Consider the following 19727-nt stretch of genomic DNA (forward strand, 5'->3'; position numbering starts at 1 on the left):
GGTTATTCAGCGATTTAAGTATGCATGTGTTTACTACATAAACATGCCCAGTTCTGATGCTAGACCAAGCGAGGCATCATTGTAACGCAGAATGCAAACTATGCCTGCCATCCAGACGCATCCCATTCGTTTGGGAAATGGCGATATGCATGTATGTTCATCAATCCTCCAAATATCCAACCATTACGGTTCCGTTTTTTAAGCCTGCATCTTGAACGCTTGCGTCTAGCATAGTAATCAAATTCTGCCCCATTGATACCAATTCAAAGTCAATTCCAGCCTTGCCCTCTATTGGGGCTGCTTTGAGCCACTCATACAGCCGGCATACAGGGTCCGACAGTGCAAAACGCCGAATTATCCTACCGGAAGAATGTCGGAATTGAATCCTAGTTGTGGAGGTAGGGTCTGCCGCAGGCTCATGGTGCGGTCGATTAGATGGTATGGATTTGAAGGCCTTGGTGCTTGGGTCTTCTTCTTCTTCTTCTTCTTCTTCTTCTTCCTCCTCTTCCTGTCGATTTTTAGCTGGCGGTTCGGTGTCCATCGAGCCGTTATCGTTAGCAGGAGCTTTGCCTTTCCCTTTAATGTCGCCAATACTGCGTGTGAGATCGTCGGGGTCCTCATGTTTTGGTACCTCCTGGCCCTCTAGACTATTCCGCAGAGCCATTTCTAACATCTCTTCTTCTGTCATTGTGTCTAATTTCGAAATAGGCTTCACCTCTGGTTTTCTTTTGGCCACAGGATTGCGGGCAGAATTGTCCAGGCTATATCGGTCAAGAAACTCATGTAGCTGCATGAGAAACTCTGGCGCTTTAACCACCGGTGGTCCAGACCATACCTTGACTTGCTCTCCCGTTCTAGGATCAACAATTGCAATATGTGGATAATTATCCTGAACATCACGGCCTGTAAAATAGTATTGGAGATATTGAGCTCCGCGTTCGTCATCTTTATTGAATTGCAAGAAAAGAAAATGCTCCTTGATCGTGTCCGAAATCTCACGATTCTTCCATAAGTCTCTATTCAACAACTGACAATCAAAGATGGACGGGTCCTGGACGTTAACCAATAACCACTTCATTTTTTCTCGTCCTTCAGTACGTGCGAGGTCCCAGGGAAGCCTCGAAATGATTTCAAATGGGGGTCTATACATTTCTGCTAGCATGCTTGATTTTGAAGACGCTTCTGATGCTCCTCCCGTTGCCCGAGAGAGCGTTGCGCGATGTGATGCTGGATCCTCGTCATTCCAAATAGAAGAAGAGACATCTCTCTGGTTAAATATCCCTGCACGGCCTAGGACAAGAATTATTAGTAGCTGGAAGGAGTAAAGTGTAAGGCTTAGCACCTACCAACTCTGGCTCGTTGCCGAGCTCGAACTTGTTCTAAGATCTCCTCATCCACATCTTCAAAATCCGCTCCCGGTCCTACAAGAGTTTCTGTTTTTCTAGCCATGGGAGCACGAACGGAATCTCCGTCGATAGAATCTCCACCGGCATATAGCTCCTCTTGTAATCGTCGCGCCATCGCTAGATCGTCTTCGAAAGTGGTAGTAGTGGTCCTGGGGGTCTCACGACTCGAGGTTCCAACAGGGATATCTGTTGCTTCATCATCGGAGTCAAGGTGAACAATACCGCTTTCATCTTCGTACGGGGCAGGCGCTTGGGAGCGTGTTGATGGTCTCTGGGAAGGAGCAGCAGGAGCCTCCGGTTGAATATCCACGGCGCCATTTTCGAAGTAAAGTTGCATAGCAGTCTGCAAATTGTAGTCCGATAGCTGCAGGTAATGAGTAGCGGTCTCAGGGCTAGAGCCGGTGATTTCCGTAAACTGAGCAACTGCGGCGTCCTCCATGTTTGCGGAATGGGAGACTAAGGGTGCAAAAGATAAGCAGGGAAAATCAATATGACCCAAAGCCAAAAAGGCAGATTAGGAGCGACAGAGCTCCTCCGCGAATGTTGACCTCTATGTAGGAAGCTTTTTGCGGTGCCCCGTCGAAGTTGCTAGAAGCTGTAAAGGAATGGTAGGAAGATTCAAACAAGAAGGGGGGGGTTAGTCGTGAAAAGAGAGTGGTAAGTAGCAGATGAGATGTTCAAAAGGAAATATAGATTCAGGAAGAACCTGGCGGCTAGCAAGCGGCAAGTCAGGCAGCCAGAATGACGAGTTACATCTTTGTTCAATTGTCTGGCGGCGATAAGCCAGGCGATAAACCAACTTAGCCTTAGCGCCCGCAAATACGTCAAGTCACATGCAGGCCCAGGGGAAATTATATTCCGCGTCCGACGGAAATATTATATAAGCAAGGCACCATCATACGGCGGCGCGCATAAGCCAAGAGTGCACTTCAACATGCACAACTTTTATGCACCGGGGCTGCGCAGTAGGGTTGATCAGCGCTCCGTATTGCCATCCCGCGTTTGGCGTGGTGCCTGCCAAGCCCGCCGGCCTACCTTCCATAATCGCGAGTCGGGGTCACGCGTTCTAATGGGTTTCGCGTCACGCTAAGAGCGACGCGACGGGCGGTACTTCCGCCGCGCAAAAAGGTACTTCGCCAGGTACCTCCTCCTCCACCACCGACTGTTCCCGCTGTTTTAGCAACCCAGCAAGCATCATCTTCCACCACGCACTCTCCCTACATACCCTTCAGCCATGGCCCCGCCAGTGCTCGGCAAGCGTCAGCGAAATACAGCAGAGCCAAATGGTAATTACATTCCCCCCCTCCCTCTCCAGCCCACCTGCAAATCCAAGCACAACATGCCCAGTCGTGCCTGAATAGCGTGCTAACCACCCGATCGACAAAGATTCTACATTGTCTTCCCCCAGGAAGCGGCGAGCCGCCCAAGTGCCTCGAATCCATCAAGACGAACGCGCTGTTCCCTTGAGTTTGCCGACAAGGGAGCGCAGGTCTAAGCGCGTACAGAATGCAGGCCCGCAAGACGTGTCCGAAGTCAAACGCCCAAGACTCGCGGTGCCTTGTAAGGGCCTTGAACCTGCGAAGGCCTCTGAGAATTCAAGCACACTTGAGAAAAGTAAGGAATCAGTCACAGGTCAGTCGAAATCCCTCGCCGAACACGATCCTAAAACTGACCTAGAACTAGATGAAAACGCGGATCCAGCCCCTCAGTTTTCAACTCCAAGATCCAAAAGATTCCGAGATGTCTCCTCTTTTTCTCCTATCACTCCCAGGCATCGTGTTCTGGTTGCTTCTAAACCCGTTACTCCGCGAACACCCCGAACCATCACGTCTGTTTCAGCCCGAACTGTTTATACAAGTGCCAGGCAACTATTCGCCCGAAGTGCGACCCCGGCACGCTTGGTCGGTCGTGAGTCTGAAAGACAGGAGCTTACAAAGTTTATTAACGATTCAATCTCATCGGGCCGCGGTGGATGCAAGTACGTGAGTGGGCCGCCTGGAACTGGAAAAAGCGCCTTGGTCGAAGAAGTCTGTCGCGAGATCCAGAAGGAGAATTCTGCCAAAGTCGCGTACGTTAATTGCGCTAGCATGACAAGTGCCCGAGACATCTACGGCAAACTGGTAGAAAATCTTTGCGGAGACTCCCAGGTGTTCAAGAAGAGCGAAGTCGAGCGCCTTCGAGGCATGTTCCTACCTAAGAAAAACTCCGGCAAAGGTGTATATGTTGTTGCTTTGGACGAAATAGATCATCTCTTGACAAGCGACCTTGAGATCCTATATGCTTTTTTTGAATGGTCTATGCAGGCAAACTCTCGCCTTGTTTTAGTTGGAATCGCTAATGCTCTTGACCTAACGGACCGATTCCTACCAAGGCTGAAGTCGAAGAACTTGAAGCCACAACTTCTTCCATTCCTACCATATACCCCAACGCAAATTACAACAGTCATTACAACGCGTCTTCGATCCCTCTTGGTGGAAGATATGGCTGTTGCAAAAGATTTTGTACCGTTCCTCCACCCTGCAGCAATTCAGCTGTGCGCGCGAAAAGTCGCATCGCAGTCTGGCGATCTTCGAAAAGCCTTTGACCTGACCCGACGTACAATCGAATTGATTGAGCGTGAAGTCAGCGAAAAGGCTCAAGCCGCCTCCAAACTGCCGTTGGTGGAAAACACAAACCTTGCAGCCCCTGCATCGCCTCCAGATACTCCTTCCCAGAATGACATATATAGTTATACGGCTGCCACGGCTCCTCGGGCTACAGTAGCCCATGTAGCTCGAATTACGTCCGCAACCTTTGGAAATGGCACCACTGAGCGACTGCAAGGGCTCAATCTACACCAAAAAGCCACTCTATGTTCTTTAATTGCATTTGGCCGCAAAAAGCGAGCATCAACAAGCTTTATTAATACTCCAACAAAGTCACCAAAATCAACAGCCCCAACCGTTAAAGAGCTATTTGACACATATTGCTCTCTCTGCCGGAAAGAGAACGTTCTGCAACCACTTACTTCTACCGAGTTCAAGGATATAATTAGCGGTTTAGAAACCATGGGCCTAATCGGCGAAGCTCGAACCCGCGGCTCCCGTTCCGGTGCTTCCGGGTCGGGAATATTCCGCACTCCAACGCGGAGCGGACGGGGTGCTACTGGTACTCCCTCTAGAAAAGGAGGCGAGGAAAGTGGGCTAGTTTGCTTTGTTGGTGAAAAAGAGATCGAGGCCCAAGTCACTGGTCCTGGAGAGGGTGTTTTGAAAGCCCTGTTGAGAGAGAGGGACGCATAATGCATTATCATGATGACGTTTGTGCGGCATTTCATTGCTATTAGACCACGCACATTTTGTGAGAATTCATATTCATACGGAGTACATGCATTTTATTAAATTCTTGTACTGTCACACTTTTGTTTTGGCATGGAAGGGGCATAATTTGGGATAAAAAGCTGGGTCATGTATTTTTTCTCAAGGAATGTTTTATGCAGGAATATTGATAACAGCACTATCAGTGTCATTGTATTTAATGGTTGCTCTTGTTTAAAGGGAATTGAAAAACCTTCTTATGATCATTCCAGAACAGATAACGGCCGTCATTTGCTGTACATATATATCCAAAAAAAAAAAGTGAGATTGGAAGAACACTATGTTTGCGTATACCATAATGGGGGCCATGAATTTTCGTCGGGGGTTGGAAGCACATATACACGACGGAAAGGACAAAAGTATGGTTGCAGGAGAAAAAAAACCTTCGATCAAAGCGATATAGGAAAACAGGAGTACCAGAAAGATATTGCCATACAACAGCAAGAAAGATAAAGAACTCGATAAAGCCTGCAACAGAGCCCAAACCCGCCAATAGAAAGAAAGCTACAAGGTGAAACCGGGAAAAAGAAATCCGTTAATCAGCGTGATCCTCTCTTTCTCAGCTGGCCTGGAATAGACGAACGAGTAAAAACTCCTCTCTGCAAGAAACTAATCATCCATCGGCTTATCTTCCAGCGTCACACCTACGGGTCTGGGCGGCACCTGCTCCGGCGCATCGTCCACAGCGCTATCAGCGACAACATTGCCATTGCTGTCTCGATTCAGACCCGCGACCCGCGAGTAGCGGCCGCTGGAGCGGGAGAGCGAGTTGCTCTTGGCTACTGCCGCTGCGGGGGCTTCGTCTGAGGCAGACGTGGAGCTGCCTCCGTTGGGTAATGGATTCTGACTGGGAGCATCCGTCGCCCGACTATCCGCGACGACGGGCGAGTCGAGTGAACCGGGAACCTCGAGGCTTTGTCTGGTTGCCCGTCTCTCAGTCGTCGGACTACCGACGTTGATTGGAAACCTCGTCGATTCGGAGCCGCCCGTAGATCGGTCGCGCCGATGCCGGTACCCGGGGGCGGGACTCGTAGCACGGCTGCGGCTGGCAATGGCGCGATTTCTAGCCTCGGTGTTTGCGCGTCGATTGCTTTCGTCGGAGCTTATGGCGCGTGGACGTGCCGAATTCGACAGGGTTCCTAGAGAGCTAGCTTGGCGCTTTAGTTCGCCAAAGATTTCGTCCTTGTGGTCGAAAAGATCACGGAGGAGACGGTAATTATGTCGTTCATCCATCGTGAGGTTGCTTTCCACACGAGGTCTAAGTACGCAAGGTGCAAGATTCTGAGCGAGGGAGGTGATATAAGCATCGTCTGCCGATGTCAAATCAATCAGACGTGTGAAATGGGTGATGATGGCGTCTAGGGTAGCAATATTGTTAAGACGGAGTTGGCCCAAGGTGTTTTGTAGCACTTTAACGCGGCCTTCGTCAGACGCATCGCTCGTAGCAGTGTATATAGTCCGCACTATTTCGTACACTTGGGAGGACACGAGGGAATCTATTTTCCATTAGAAAAGTGTTGAAATTGCAAGGGAATAGAGATGAGCTAACCAGGAAGTTCAAGTAAGTATAGTTTTAAAACGCTGGCAATAACGGGGATTTCGTATCGGTCTAGAAGATCCGGAGGAGCAAGTTGACCGTTGTTCAAAGCGTTGCGCAGATGATGCGTTGCCGAGAGTGGCACTTCATGCAGCCATATTGCTCGGCGAGCCTCGTCGCCTTCCAAATCAGGGTATCCTATAAAAGGCGTGAGTCATTGGGAGCAAAGAAGCCAATAGACCACAAAGTAGCTTACGGTTATCTAGATAAGTCAAAATGCTCGTCACAATGACTGGAACGCGCTTGCGATCGGCTCTGGCCCTTGCCTCAAGATCCACGCCAAAAGTTTGATCTATAGAATATCAGCCTTGCTCCGTTTTCTCCGATCTATTCGAAGTGCCACAAACCTTCAACAGAGCCATAGTAATTCTCATACGGCTGAACACGAGGCACAAACGCCCCAGTCCTATAGTTTTCCAATAGATACCTCAAGTCTCCTAGAGGCTGGATGGTTTCCTGATACAGCATCATCTGATCAACAGTGCTGCGCAGCGAAGGAATAACGTTGCTAATTGCACCGGAAAAGTCAAGCACAACGGCTTTGATTGCTCTCAGGCGATCCAGTTCGCATCGTTCCATGAACTTTAGATAATCGACAACTTCTTCCTCCATCGAACATCGCATACGGTCTAGCTTCTTCACGGCGACTTTGTAACGCTCGTCCGACTCTCGAGCCTCACGGCGCAGCTTCTCTGCAGGAGTTTCGTTGGGGTATGGGTTATTGAGAGGGTTCCACCCCGATATGATCTCGGCGACGGTGGGAGAGTCGGCATTATCATCGCTTCCTGAGGCAAGTGACGATACGCGCAGTAAAGGTTTCTTTTTTTCGGGGATTCCAGTAAGTTGGAAGACTTTCGGGCGCCACTGGTAGTTCATTTTCGAACTGTTGGCGAACGTGCTGCCAACATTTCCGATCAGCCGCAAAAACCCATTATCAACCATGTCCTGTCCAATTCTTTCCGCATAACTCATGCTTGACGCATTCAAATGTTTCTGGATGTAATCCACTATATCCGCACCGGTAGAAGTATTCAGATACGTTCCAAGAATTGGTACTTTCGACTCTCCAATTTTTATCGTTTCAAGCATGTGCGTAAGAAGCTTCTTCAGCTGATCTGGCAAATAAACCTGATCTCCAAGTTCAACTGGCTCTGGCTCCTCCTCCGTATCGGGTAAAACGATGGTCGGTGGTGCTGGGGGTTTAGGGCTGCCCTCCGTATCCTTATCCGGGTCTTGGAATGCAAGTTTATTTTCTTCCTCTAAGTCCTCTACCAATCGACATTTATTAAAATACTGGCTTCGTAGCTTCTTTACCAGTTCGGTCTGTTTTGAATGTTCCTTCACTCGAGCTTGAAGCTCGTCCTGGCTATTCGAAATCCGCATCTCATGCTGTGCAGCCCATCGACCAAATGGAGTAACCACAAGGTCTCTAATACTCGACGCAATCTTCTGGTGGTTTTTCGACCCTTCAATCATCTCACTTCGAATGCCTTCATATGCCTAGTCCCCATTGCAAATTAGCACAACCCCAGCAACCAAAATTGCATTATGCTCACCTTGCGCACACTAGCGCCATCGTCTCGCGAGAATCCATTCGGCATCCTATCCACCGACGGGGCAATATCGCCCAGCTTCGCGCCGTAAGTCTGCTCGGCATCGGCGCGCATCCGGGCAATGGCAAGGATCTGCTGGTTTTCCACTATTCCCTGCTGCAGCTTGGAGAAGAGAACACCCAGCCCGCTGGCATAGTCCGGGGACCAGAACGAGTCGGCGAAGCCCGGCATTGTGTGGGTCGCTGGTTGAATTCGAAAGGCTAAGGAGACAAAGAAATGGCTGCGCTGAGAGCTGGGCAGCAGCGAGCAGTGCCGAAAGGGGAAGAAGGGCAATTAAGCCCCTATGCCGATGAGGGTGGGTGGAAGACGTGGAATGCGTGAACCGGGCAGGTTCCCAGGAACGAAAGTTAAGCTAGATTTCCGACACAAGTGCCCTCGCAGAGGGGATCGGCAAGTTAAAAAAAAAAGAAAGAACCAAAGTTCTATTATGCAGCAACGAAAGGCTGTCGGAGATGGGGCGGGAGAGATGAGGCAGAAACGAACGGCTAAGGAAAACAGCAGCAAGGTGAAGAGGAAGAAAGACAGTCGCTGAGAGCTGGCGAGGTCGACGATGTTGGAAAGCCAGAGCGGCGAATCACGTCCGAGCTCCAGCCAGCCAATCTGGGCCGCCGCAGTCACGTGGCAGCCATCGGTGTGTGGGTACCAGTACTTTCAATCTGCACGGTGAGTTGGCGGTAGTAGCGGTACCAGTACCTAGCTCCGGTTAGGCTACTACGGCGGTGCTTATGTAACAGAGTTCGTGGCTGTGTTTCAGCCGCGAACGTTTACTCTTGAGGCGTCAACGTACCGGCCAGTCAATGTGCAGCGGGGAGATACTTCCTAGCGCCGGCCTTCCCCCAAACGCCGATGCCAACAAGGCTGAAGAGCAGAAAAAAAGGGGATGCGAGCCACCGGAGGACTCCGAAATGAGCGAGCTGATCTGGGGAGATACGCGCCAAGAACCAAGGACCCCGTTGCTCCTAGCGACCTGCGCCGAAGGAGTCGCCGTCGTCCTGGGTGGAGGAGCACGCTCAGGAGAAATATCCACTGCAAAAGTCTTCCCGTTGAACGACGAGCCCGTACGTCTGAAAAGGGCCGTTAAGCGCCCTGAGCACAGTGTCGAAGAGGGTCGCCGATCAAGGCAGCCGGCAGCGACGATGGTATCGAATCGATATGTTAGGGAGTATTGGATGACGTCCTGTCCCGCGGCGTTTTCCAGATCCTTCATTCACAAGCGCAGGATCCCCTGACCTTGACCGGAATGGAAGGCTAAAATTAGAATAAAAAAAGACAAAAAAAATTCTTAGATTGGGTAAATTAAGTCGTCAAGTCATTCATACATAATACAAAAAATATGTACCGCGTAAAGTGGCAACACAAGCCAGCAATTTACATAGGGCCAACGGGGGCCGCGAGAAGCAACCGGGCCTCCACGATCTATTTACAACATTAGCAGAAAAAATGGAAGACCTTTTTCCACACCGGCCAGCCCGCCCGCTCAGCACGCTCCTCCGCGATCAGATGCGCGATATCTAGATCGCGCCGGCCAGTCTTCAGGTCCATATTTCTCGCACGGACGATTTTCGTCCTAAACCACAGCTTATACGGGACGTAGAACAGAATCACAATAGGACCGGTGAGATAGACCGAGAACCAGTTTTTCGCGCGCGCCAGCGAAGGATTGGATCCCTCGTTGAGGATAATCGGCGCGATGCCCACCCAGAACTGCGCGACGAGCACGAGGATGTTGAAGATCAATCCCACCCACGAACCGATCACGCCCGGTTGAGAGGTGAATGCGAGTTCGTCGAGCGTGTGGCCTTGGACCGCCCAGCCGCGCCGGAAGCGGATGTGTGCCAGGCAGATAGAGCCCCATGTGAAGATGGACGAGAGACTGGAGATGGCAATCATCCAGGTGAACACCTCTTGCTGTCTGGAGGAGGCGGCGAGGAAGCCAAGGAGGCCCAGTAGAGACGCAATGCCGATGGCGAATAAGGGGCGGCCTCTGCGGTCGATGTAGGCGAGGAAACGGGGGGCTTGGTGCTGCTCGGCCAGGGCAGCTAGGGTGCGTGAGGAGCCGTAGATAGAGGAGTTTCCGACGGAAAGAATGGCGATCATGATCACCACGTTCATAACAGAGTCCAGCCCTTCGATGCCGGCGTTTTTAATGGCAATGACAAAGGGGGAGGCTTTGGCATCGGCCTGGTTATCGGGCCGTAGTAAACGCGGGTCGGTGTAGGGGACGAGAAGACCAACAAGAGTGAGCGCGACAATGTAGAAAAGTGTGATTCTCCAGAAGACTTGCTTCACGGCGGTTGGGAGTGCTTTGCGGGGGTTTGCAGCTTCGGCGGCAGCCAGGCCAACGAGCTCCGTTCCAGTGAATGCAAAAGCCGCATTGACAAAGCAGCTGCAGAGCCCCTTAAACCCGTGGTTGAAAGCACCTGGGTCCCGCCAGTAGCGGCCACCGATATATGTCCCGCCGGGGCCACCACCAATGTTTAATACGATTCCCAAAATACTGGAATAAGTCAGTGGGTTTGGCCATTTCTGATAGAAACAGACTAGATATCGAGGAGCACCTACATAAAACCAATGACAGCAATCACCTTGATGATGGAGAACACAAATTCGGCCTCGCCATAGGTCCTGACGCCGAACAAGTTGATCATGACAATCAGCACATAGAAGATGGTCACCCACGCAGCGGGCGAAATGTTAGAAGGCCAATACGACACAGTGACTGACGCCGCGACAATTTCCAAGGGCAGTGTGATCAGCCACTGTAGTGCGTAGTTCCAACCCATGGCAAAGCCCCAGGCAGGATCCAAAAAGCGAGTGGAAAAGGCGGAAAAAGAGCCGGCGACGGGAAACACGACAGCCATCTCGCCCAAGGCCTGCACGGTCGAGTATAGCATGACACCGATAAGTGTGAAGGCCATCAGCAGGGAAGCCGGGCCGCCCATGGCAAGGGATTTTCCAGAATTCACAAACAACCCCGTTCCTACGGCATCGCGAATCAGCATGGGCTGTCGACAAGCCAAGAAGAAAAGGGGGCGAGAGGGGAGAAGACGCACCGATCGAGCCACCGATGGCAATCATCTGCAGATGGCGACACTTGAGCTTCCGCTGCAAGGGCGACGAGGCGGTGTTGGCGGCAGCGCCCTCGAGGTCAAACAGCTTGCCGTCGACGCCCATCTGGCCGGGCTTGGAGACATGGCCGTTGGGGTCGCGACGGAAGCTGTCGACGAAGTTCCGCCAGGCGCTGGGCTTGGGCTCGTCATCGTCGTCGAGAACGAGCGAGCCGGGCGCAAAGGACGAGCTGTGGTTGGAGAGAGAGCGCAGCGGCAGGGCGGACTTGGGCTCGCCGGGGGAGGAGAACGAGACCATGGCCGCCGGGGCATTGGGGGCGGGTGGGTGGGCGGAGGGAGGCAGCGAGGACGCGAGGGCGGTCGAGTTGCGGTCGCGAGACTGGGGATTAGTTAGTTAACGACGCGGGCATCGCCAGCACAGGGCAGCTGGACGGGCAGCATAGGCGAAAAGCAACGCGCGCAGGCGGTGGTGCGCAGCCGGGCAGGATTGCCAATGCGGGGTGGTGGAGCGCAGGCTGGGCCGTGAAGTTTCGACGGCCGGAGGCAATAATATAGTTAAGCTACGGAGTACATACCTTCACTAACCAGCTAGTTAGTTCCAGAGCCGAGAAGCATCGTACATATCAACCACCCCGTACTTCCACGGACCACCGCTCGCGTACCTGGCACATGGCCAAAAGCTATTCCTGCCTGACAGCACGCCCGTACCAGCCCGCCGTCGACGCTGGCTGCTCCAGAGCATGCGTTTGATCCTTAGCCTACGACCTCGTACACCAGCCGCCCGCCGGCTCTGGCCATCCAGGCCCTATTGCCGCCTAGCCCACACTACTCATATGGAGCCTAGCACAGTCAAATACGACTATGTCGAGGAAGTTGAGCGTTTGGACTTTTACGTGCCTGGTGGGTATCATCCGACGGCCATTGGCGATGAGTTTTGCAATGGTCGATATTCCATTGCTCACAAGCTTGGATTTGGCCGATCTTCTACAGTCTGGCTGGCCGAAGACCGAGCCCAGAGTTCCAGACTCGTTGCTCTGAAAAATCTCTACAGCTGAATCGGCACAACAAACCCACGAGTTACACATTCTTTCGCAATTAGCCAAGGCTGACCCTAGCCTTCCTGGGAAGAGCATTGCTCAGGATATCTTCGATTGTTTCACGTTTTCAGGGCCAAACGGCATGCATCGATGTCTGGTCACAGACTTCGTGAGAATTAGTATTAGCGAGGCAAAAATAGCGGCAGAGCATCGAATTCTTCCCCTTCCAGCCGCTCGGGCAATTGCTGCTCAGCTTATACTAGGCGTCCGATTTATCCATTCCCAAGGAATTGTTCATGGTGGTATGCGCTGACAGTACAACTCCGTGCTTTGGTTGCCGTCAAGTTAACATGAGTATAGATCTTCATCTCGGAAATGTTCTCCTCTCTCTGCCGCCTGATATGCAGAATATGACCCGCAAAGAGCTCTATGCAAAGGTAGGCCAACCAACCATACAGCCTGTCCGTCGTCAGGATAAAGCCCCCCTTGAAAATGGAGTTCCTTCAAACGTTGTTGTACCAGCATGGCTGGGAGGTGCAAGCGATGAGCTCACGCTTGCAGATTCTCTCATCCAAATTGCAGATTTTGGAGAAGCTTTCAGCCCACAAAGAGAAAACCACTATGTTTGCCATACCCCATCTATTTCAGCGCCCCCTGAAAGCTTTTTTCATGCAGCCTGGGATCAGCGAGCCTCTTTCCTTTCCAGGAGATATATGGACTCTGGGCTGTATCATTTGGGAGCTTTTTGGATCTACTCCTCCATTTCAATCATTGTTTGGCACCATGGCTCAGGTCCTAAAGGAGCATGTTGAAATGATCGGTAAGCTACCTGACCCTTGGTGGTCTCAATGGGAGGCAAGAAGCGATTTGTTTGACGATGATGGGACCAAGAATGTGAAGGAACATCTGCAGCAATATTATATCAACTCTTCTTGGGGCTGGGATCAGCGCCTAGAAATGCAGAATAATTTCCGAGTGCGCGAGGGATTTGCCACCCTCCTACCCGAAGAAGACCAGGCTTTTAATAAGATGTTGAGATTAATGCTAGTTTTCGAGCCCCAAAAGCGAGCGACAATTGAAGAAGTGGAACAATCCGAATGGATGCAGAAATGGGGGCTGCCTGAGATGCAGAAAATGAAGGATGCAATAGAGGCAAAAAATGCAGAGAATCTAAAAGCTGCGCCTTCTCACGAAAAGGAAATCAATATTATAGCATGATATTACATGATTTAGAAGTCTCGAGAATACTCATATAGTCACCACTCATCCTTGCTGAAATCACGTCTGAGAGAAACAGACAGCTTCTGGCCAAAAACTTTTTAAATTCGAGCTAGACTGCATAGTTAACTAACTAACTATCTATCCAGCTGTCTAGCTAGCCCCTGACAGCATCAGCCCAGAGCCAAACATCGCGCCTCGTCTCTGGAAACGGCCGCGCGGCCAGGGGAAGACATGCAGACGCGCCGTCTCGCCCAGCCCAGCCGCCGTTATTCGAGGCACTGCGAGTCTCAGGCGCCCAAGCTCCCACGAGTGCGTGCACGTAGAGAGACGGGCAGCGGCAGACAAGACAGCCAGAGAATCGAATCAAAATACGAGCAGCATAGTTAATCAGCACACCTTAACTCGGCGCTAGAAATCCGCCGGCTTTTCCAGAACGTCATCTGATTCCGCCCTCCTCTCTCACAACATACAAGACAGCTCCTCCATAACATATCTCCTGGCGCACACAGACACGGGTCCAGCTCGCCGTCCGCCTTCTGAAACTCAGCACGCCTTCTCCTGCTTCAAAACAGCGTCCGAGCAACCCATCACGCGCCAAACATCCCCAGTCCAAGTCCATCCCTGCGCGCTTCGGATAACCCATGCTCTCTGCAAAACTAAAAACCCACCGGCCGGATCTAGGGTTCCATATGGGCATGCATACGGAGTTCTGAATGCTGAATTTATCCGGTCTTCTCCCGTGCCTTTTCCCTCGGCCATCTATTATTGTTTTGTTGTGGGGTAGTGCCTGCCCACTTGTCTGTTGTCTATAAAAAATCCTATAGCACAGAGAGAGCCAAGAAAGGCATATTTATTTATTTATTTATTTGTTATTTTTTCCTGCGTTTCACTAGCCCCTCAAGGGCTAGTTATATTTATCATATGTGATGCAATCACGTATTATTCTGTCAATCTCTTGAAGAAAAAAAACATATACCATTGCCTCGGGTTGATAAGAGAAAACGCACTATAGATAAGCCTGGGGAGGATCCGGGACGTCTTGAGCACCAAGAAAGGTACATTTTCCCGCTCAGCACTTCCCTTTTATGGATATGTATAAATGGGGTAATTTAGGGCCTACACAGCAGCTCTAGACGCACAGACGTGCCAAAACAGGGGCCACCCTTGGAGGATAAAATGCAAGAACTGCCACTCGGATCTGACCAAACTGCTAGCCAAAGTAAGAAAGGCAGGTTGCCAGAGAGGATACACTATCTGTTGATCAGATGCATAGATTCTGTGTGCATAGATGAGGAGTAGATGGAAATATCCCAGCAATTGCCATCAAATACAAGGCACCACATAAACTCACATGTGCTGGGATCATCACTGGGCGGGCTTTCTGGGGAGCTCCAGGCTGCGAGAGATGTGATCAGGAAGGAGGAAAACACTTCTGAATTTTATCCAATGCGTCTAGTCACTGTTGTGATCCCCTGGCTGTTTTTATCCATGATTGTCAAGAGTCCCATGGCTCGCTTTGACTCTGCATGTCATGCATTAGGCTACCTGCGACAGCAGCCACATACGGCAATTCGATCCCATGTTTCTATTATTTCCCTTGCTATTAGTTTTCAAGTGACTCTAATATCATGGTGATATGCAATTTCGTGTAGACCAAAGGATTTCATTGTTGCAACCTTTGGTTTGAGCTTTGCGTGCATAAAATTCTAAATCCCCAACACATCCTCTGGCCTTGGTAGGTGAGCATTCAACCGAAACCGCATGCATGTGTCCTCTTCTGCTTGAAGGTTTCCCAGTTTTCGCCAATTTCAATAAAGCACTTGCAACTGGCTGTACAAATCTGCCATCTTCAAGTCTTGTGTGTTTGGATCCTGAATTTTAAACACCTCAATTTCGCGTGTGAGTGGCAAAGTGCTGAAGCGGTACGGAAGTTCTTGAAAAATGTCTTTCATGAGAACCCAATTCTCAGATCTATGTGCCTGCTTAATTAAATGAACCGATTATCTGTGAAGATCCACAGGCTTCTGTGAGTTCAAAAACCCTTAAGATGGTCAAAGGATTTTCAGGACAGAATGAGTTCGGCTCCGGTTTGGAGTTCTAGAGCTGCTGCTGTCTACTCTTGATATGTTGCAAAGTTTTCATCATAATATACATTATCATCATCTATGTTTCGCCCAACAGAGTCACATTGTTCGAAATATGGGGCTCTTGCAGAAAGGTGGATGTAGACCCATACATTTCTGTTTCTGGTGATCATTTTATTTGTTGGTTTGGATTTTGTCTTTCCAAGCGTCAGTAGTAGACGATATCTGTTTTTTAGGTCAAGTCTAACACAAGCATTATCTGGTATAGCCCAGTGTAACCACTCCTGATTATATTCGAATGTCCTGGAAAGACTAAAATGCCTTCTAGCCATTGGCTATGTGTGATAGGCATGGCCATATCTATTAAATGAGGTAAGCCCCCTTTTATATTTGTCCAACATCACTTATTTTCTTTGCTTGACGGGGTTGCAAGCAGAATTCAGGATGGAACTTTGAAGTAAGCCACTTGGTGCCATCAAATACAATAAAAACCAGCCTATCATATGGAGGGCAAGGGAGCCTGCTCATGTTACCAGTTTCGCAAAAGATACAGGGATATCATTACTTGAAATACCCTTTCCAAGCTTGATGCTTGTGAACCTTTGCTCCCAGGTCCAACTTTTGCTGCCCACTAAACCCCGCTAGGTTTTGCCGGCCTGAATGTTGCTGCGTATTTACTGTACTTAGTTCTCCGACTGGCAAACACAAAGTGTGCTCAACCAGGAAAATGAATATGTCTGGCAGCCACCTGACGGAGAATAGAAATACAGCCTGAGGTGGCTGCCGGATGGCCTTTGTTTGGCATTTATCGTTCTTCTGGAACATTGAGGAACGGAGGCTGGCCAGGAGATAGCTGTGAGGCCACCTGATGGGTATGGTTTTCTAATGATATAGATTAGCTGACTGCTCAGTGTAAAAAAAGGCCGGTGTTTTTGCTGAGCTTGTCTTATATTGAAGATCGCTGGGTTTGAAACTTGAGAAACGCTGCACAATGTGAGCTAAATCCGGTATGGCAGTAGACACAGGTATTGGTGTTGGCAGTGTCGTGTATGTAGGTGATACACACACAAACCCCACTCAACTGAAGGATTGGGTGCTTCTGCAGGACCCAGCTATTGCCATCCACCAGCCATTCAATAGCGCAGCAGATGACGATCTGGCCCTGACAAATGGCAGGATACTGTGGGTAAATGAAGAATCGTCAAAGCAGGGGGCAGTCTGTCAACACAGTTTCAAACCAAATGTAGTGCTGTTGTTAAGCAGTTGGAGTTGTCTTGACGAGTCAGCCTGAACTGAACAAATATTAGTTAAAGGGCCTGGGGGTTAAAAGTAGCACTTTTTTATCAATGCCAACAATGGTTATACTTCTGTAACCATGCAATGTGTCACGATTCCTGATTTAGGTTCCATTTTGTAGTATTAAAATGAATGCTAAGTAAAAGTGTCCTTTGGTGTCTTTGTTTCCGTTTTGGAGATTTAACCCTCTGTTATAAATTAGAATGGAGTTTCGCCTCCGGTGAGTGGCTTATATAGCTTCATCTGCTGAGGTTCTTGAGGTTTTGGCGGAAAAGATTGCGGCAGCAGTGAGGATGATGAAAAAGAAGGGGAAAAAAAGGCGGGAGCTGTGGGGTACTTATAGCCTTGGAGGAGGATAAGGGGGAAGTACAAAGTGAACGATTCTAAGTGTAAGTGAATGGAATGATAAAAGATTGAGTGATTTCTCGGTTCCAACAACGAGGTGACTGCAACGTTTAGTGCTGCAAAAAGTGATGTTTCTGTAGTTGCAATTAGCAATCCACGTGAAAGGCAGTAAGATTTTGAAAAGTGTCGTGAAAGATATAAGGGACCCATGCGGCCGAAGCCCTGAATGGGATCTCAGAGTCGTAAAGTGCGGATTTTACTGTGAAAGTAGGAGTTCTAAGACTCTTTTATAGTCACTAGCACTGTCAAATTCATTTGGGTTCAATCACCTTCGGATACGCGAATTTTTCAGTGGAGTAGAAGGCGGCTACCACACCTGAAAACTGAAGTAGATCGAATTCAGTTTCACGTCTCGCATAATGGGTATCTCTAAATCTGCATTTTAGGATTGCTCTGGGATGCCATTGGATGTTGACGGAAATAAAAGATCATGTATGTTTGTATGTATTTTCATAAATCTCGTAATGTCACAAGATCCCAAAAAAATAAAACTCCAGGGTCTAATGCGAAAAAAAAAAAAAGACTCAGTCTCACAAAGACTCTCCGCTTCAATCTAGCTTGCAGAGCCACTCGGTCCCTCGCCACCGGGGATCAGCTAGATGCGCAATCGTCAGTTTCGCGACGTCAATTACCAAGGGAAATCACAGGGTCATTCAGACCATGCATATATTATTTCCATTTAGTAGGATCTTTGGAAGTTTGGTTTGGGCTCCTGTGTAGTCACTTATTGGAAGAACATCAGTGCAAAATTCAACAGTGAAAATGGTGGCCCATCCATACAATTCCGTGACATCTTCTAAGACCATATCTAAATTCAACTGTCAGCGTTCTTTCATTTACACCAAAAATTTCCATTTCCATGCATGATGGCAAAGGGATACTTACTAACATAATCATCAAATCCGAGTAAAGTTCCGCTGAACTCTATCCATAATCGAACGTCAGTCAGTCATGGGGTGCTTCAAATGATAGGGTAGAAGGGAGGAATCGGTAATACCTTTATCTCCTTTCATAACGACCCATATCTTAGATCCAACACATTTATCGATCAACTCTTCGGCGCCAAGCATACGTTAGCAATCGGGCACAAAACAATCGAGTAAGGGCTGGGCATGTACCAAGGGGCAGAAGCTGCGATGCCATATTTATAATCTGGGTATAATGTAAAAGAGGTGGACTGGGGTGTGCACAGAGGTCGATTCTTCTTGCGACGGTGTTGATTGAGATATCCTGATGATTGTTGGATGTTTCGTCGACTCCATGAAAGCTTATCGACAACCTGCGTAGAAGGCATGGCACGTGACTGGGTGTTTTTGATAGAGCAGCAATTTAATCGCTTTTGTCATTTAATACAATTAAGAATTTAATTGTTCGAGAATATACCCAGAAAATATATGCACATGCTCTAGTATATACAGAAAACACCAACTCCAGTACACCAATTCAGAGGTCCAAGCTCTCCATTCATCCCCGAAGGGGCAATATCTTGGACTCCAGTGCTTCTTGCCGACAGAGTGGACACTCCGGCTTTTCTCGTACCCAGTCTCGAATGCATACCCAGCAAAATACATGTCCACAGGTAGATACACTCGGATCCTTAAACGGCTCTAAGCATAAGGTGCACTTCCTCTGCTGCCCAGCGGGTATCCAACTTAAAGCCGTCGGTGAATCTTGCGCAAGGTCGTATCGCGGTATATTCGGTGATAACGAAGGGATAGACGGCGGATTGTAAATACTTTTCAGCGACGTAGTGGACTGGCCATCTGCCCCAGCCGCTTCTTTTTCGCTTGCTTGAGCATCTTCCTGAAACGACTCGGCAACGTGTTTCGCGTGCGCAACTCCCTGCACGACGATCTGTAGAACCATCAATACCCCCAGCACCTCGTATCCAATCCTCTCTTCCGATTCCCCTATTCGTTTGGAGAACACATATCGTAAGCCCCACAGCCGCTTCGAGATATGGTAGTATGCGCCGGAGAAGTAAAACGCCGCAAGATTAACAGCATAAATTGGTGAGAGTGATGTTAGCGAATCCAAGTGCTCCAAGATATACGTCTGGAACTTCAGAACCAAGTTCTGCTTCTTTTTCTGCTGCTCCTCCTTGGAGAAATATACAGACTTGGCCTTCTTGCGCGCTATACTTCGTTCCAGCTTCGCTCGTAGCCGGCGCCGAAACGCGGGGAGAATCCGCTGTAACATCCATGGAAGAAAAATACTGCAGACAATGTACCCAGCCCGTCGAGCCAGCAACGGAAGCCGTAAGGTGTCATCTTCCAGCTGCACAACATCACAATACTCTTCGCCGAGCGTCCTATTGCCAACGAGCGTCGTGAGCGACAGGTATAGAAGTTCTGTCAGGTTTTTGATAGTATCGGTGTTTGCATGGGTAAATCTGGCGCCGCGAAGAGCTCGGATTATCGATTGCGCTTGGGTGTTGAGGGTGCCTGTGATTTGGATGTCCTTCTCGTGAGCTCGGATGACATCTGGAGAAGTGGCCCAAGGGAAGAAGTGCGAGGTCGGCCGGTTAAGGTGATCTGAGGTGGAGCTAGGGGTAGGGGAAGCTGGTGTAGACTCATCAGACGGCATTTTTAGACTTGAAGGTGCAGTTCATGCCGCTCAGAACAGATGCAGTCGGTTTGAGGGCGCA

General features: G+C 49.5%; 7 protein-coding genes across 7 annotated transcripts; 2 read left to right on the plus strand and 5 right to left on the minus strand.

Annotated features, from left to right (window-relative positions):
* Nucleotides 1–160: 160 nt before the first annotated feature.
* ubx2 (UBX domain protein Ubx2) lies at nucleotides 161–1845 on the minus strand (the record flags this gene model as incomplete). Its single annotated transcript, XM_049252891.1, has 2 exons — nucleotides 161–1290; nucleotides 1347–1845. The coding sequence occupies 2 exons, from the start codon at nucleotides 1843–1845 to the stop codon at nucleotides 161–163; spliced, it is 1629 nt and encodes a 542-aa protein (XP_049108060.1).
* A 795-nt stretch (nucleotides 1846–2640) lies between these two features.
* On the plus strand, nucleotides 2641–4684 carry CDC6 (AAA ATPase; the record flags this gene model as incomplete). Its single annotated transcript, XM_049252892.1, has 2 exons — nucleotides 2641–2692; nucleotides 2793–4684. The coding sequence occupies 2 exons, from the start codon at nucleotides 2641–2643 to the stop codon at nucleotides 4682–4684; spliced, it is 1944 nt and encodes a 647-aa protein (XP_049108061.1).
* Nucleotides 4685–5368: 684 nt separating this feature from the next.
* Nucleotides 5369–8140, minus strand: rga8 (Rho-GTPase-activating protein 8; the record flags this gene model as incomplete). Its single annotated transcript, XM_049252893.1, has 5 exons — nucleotides 5369–6255; nucleotides 6309–6494; nucleotides 6553–6648; nucleotides 6704–7856; nucleotides 7913–8140. 5 exons carry the CDS (start codon nucleotides 8138–8140, stop codon nucleotides 5369–5371), a joined length of 2550 nt encoding a protein of 849 aa, XP_049108062.1.
* Nucleotides 8141–9397: 1257 nt separating this feature from the next.
* Nucleotides 9398–11335, minus strand: HIP1_1 (histidine permease; the record flags this gene model as incomplete). The annotated part of the gene is made up of 3 exons (XM_049252894.1): nucleotides 9398–10466; nucleotides 10532–10949; nucleotides 11023–11335. 3 exons carry the CDS (start codon nucleotides 11333–11335, stop codon nucleotides 9398–9400), a joined length of 1800 nt encoding a protein of 599 aa, XP_049108063.1.
* A 535-nt stretch (nucleotides 11336–11870) lies between these two features.
* On the plus strand, nucleotides 11871–13292 carry LOZ57_003847 (uncharacterized protein; the record flags this gene model as incomplete). The annotated part of the gene is made up of 4 exons (XM_049252895.1): nucleotides 11871–11979; nucleotides 12089–12376; nucleotides 12435–12697; nucleotides 12750–13292. The coding sequence occupies 4 exons, from the start codon at nucleotides 11871–11873 to the stop codon at nucleotides 13290–13292; spliced, it is 1203 nt and encodes a 400-aa protein (XP_049108064.1).
* A 4341-nt stretch (nucleotides 13293–17633) lies between these two features.
* On the minus strand, nucleotides 17634–18223 carry LSM5 (RNA-binding protein lsm5; the record flags this gene model as incomplete). The annotated part of the gene is made up of 5 exons (XM_049252896.1): nucleotides 17634–17675; nucleotides 17740–17888; nucleotides 17966–18004; nucleotides 18078–18134; nucleotides 18199–18223. 5 exons carry the CDS (start codon nucleotides 18221–18223, stop codon nucleotides 17634–17636), a joined length of 312 nt encoding a protein of 103 aa, XP_049108065.1.
* Nucleotides 18224–18544: 321 nt separating this feature from the next.
* Nucleotides 18545–19666, minus strand: PEX10 (peroxisome biogenesis factor 10; the record flags this gene model as incomplete). Its single annotated transcript, XM_049252897.1, has 1 exon — nucleotides 18545–19666. The coding sequence occupies one exon, from the start codon at nucleotides 19664–19666 to the stop codon at nucleotides 18545–18547; it is 1122 nt and encodes a 373-aa protein (XP_049108066.1).
* Nucleotides 19667–19727: the final 61 nt, after the last annotated feature.

This window comes from Ophidiomyces ophidiicola, assembly GCF_022830035.1.
Source record: "Ophidiomyces ophidiicola strain CBS 122913 chromosome Unknown scaffold_14, whole genome shotgun sequence".
Lineage (NCBI taxonomy): Eukaryota > Fungi > Ascomycota > Eurotiomycetes > Onygenales > Onygenaceae > Ophidiomyces > Ophidiomyces ophidiicola.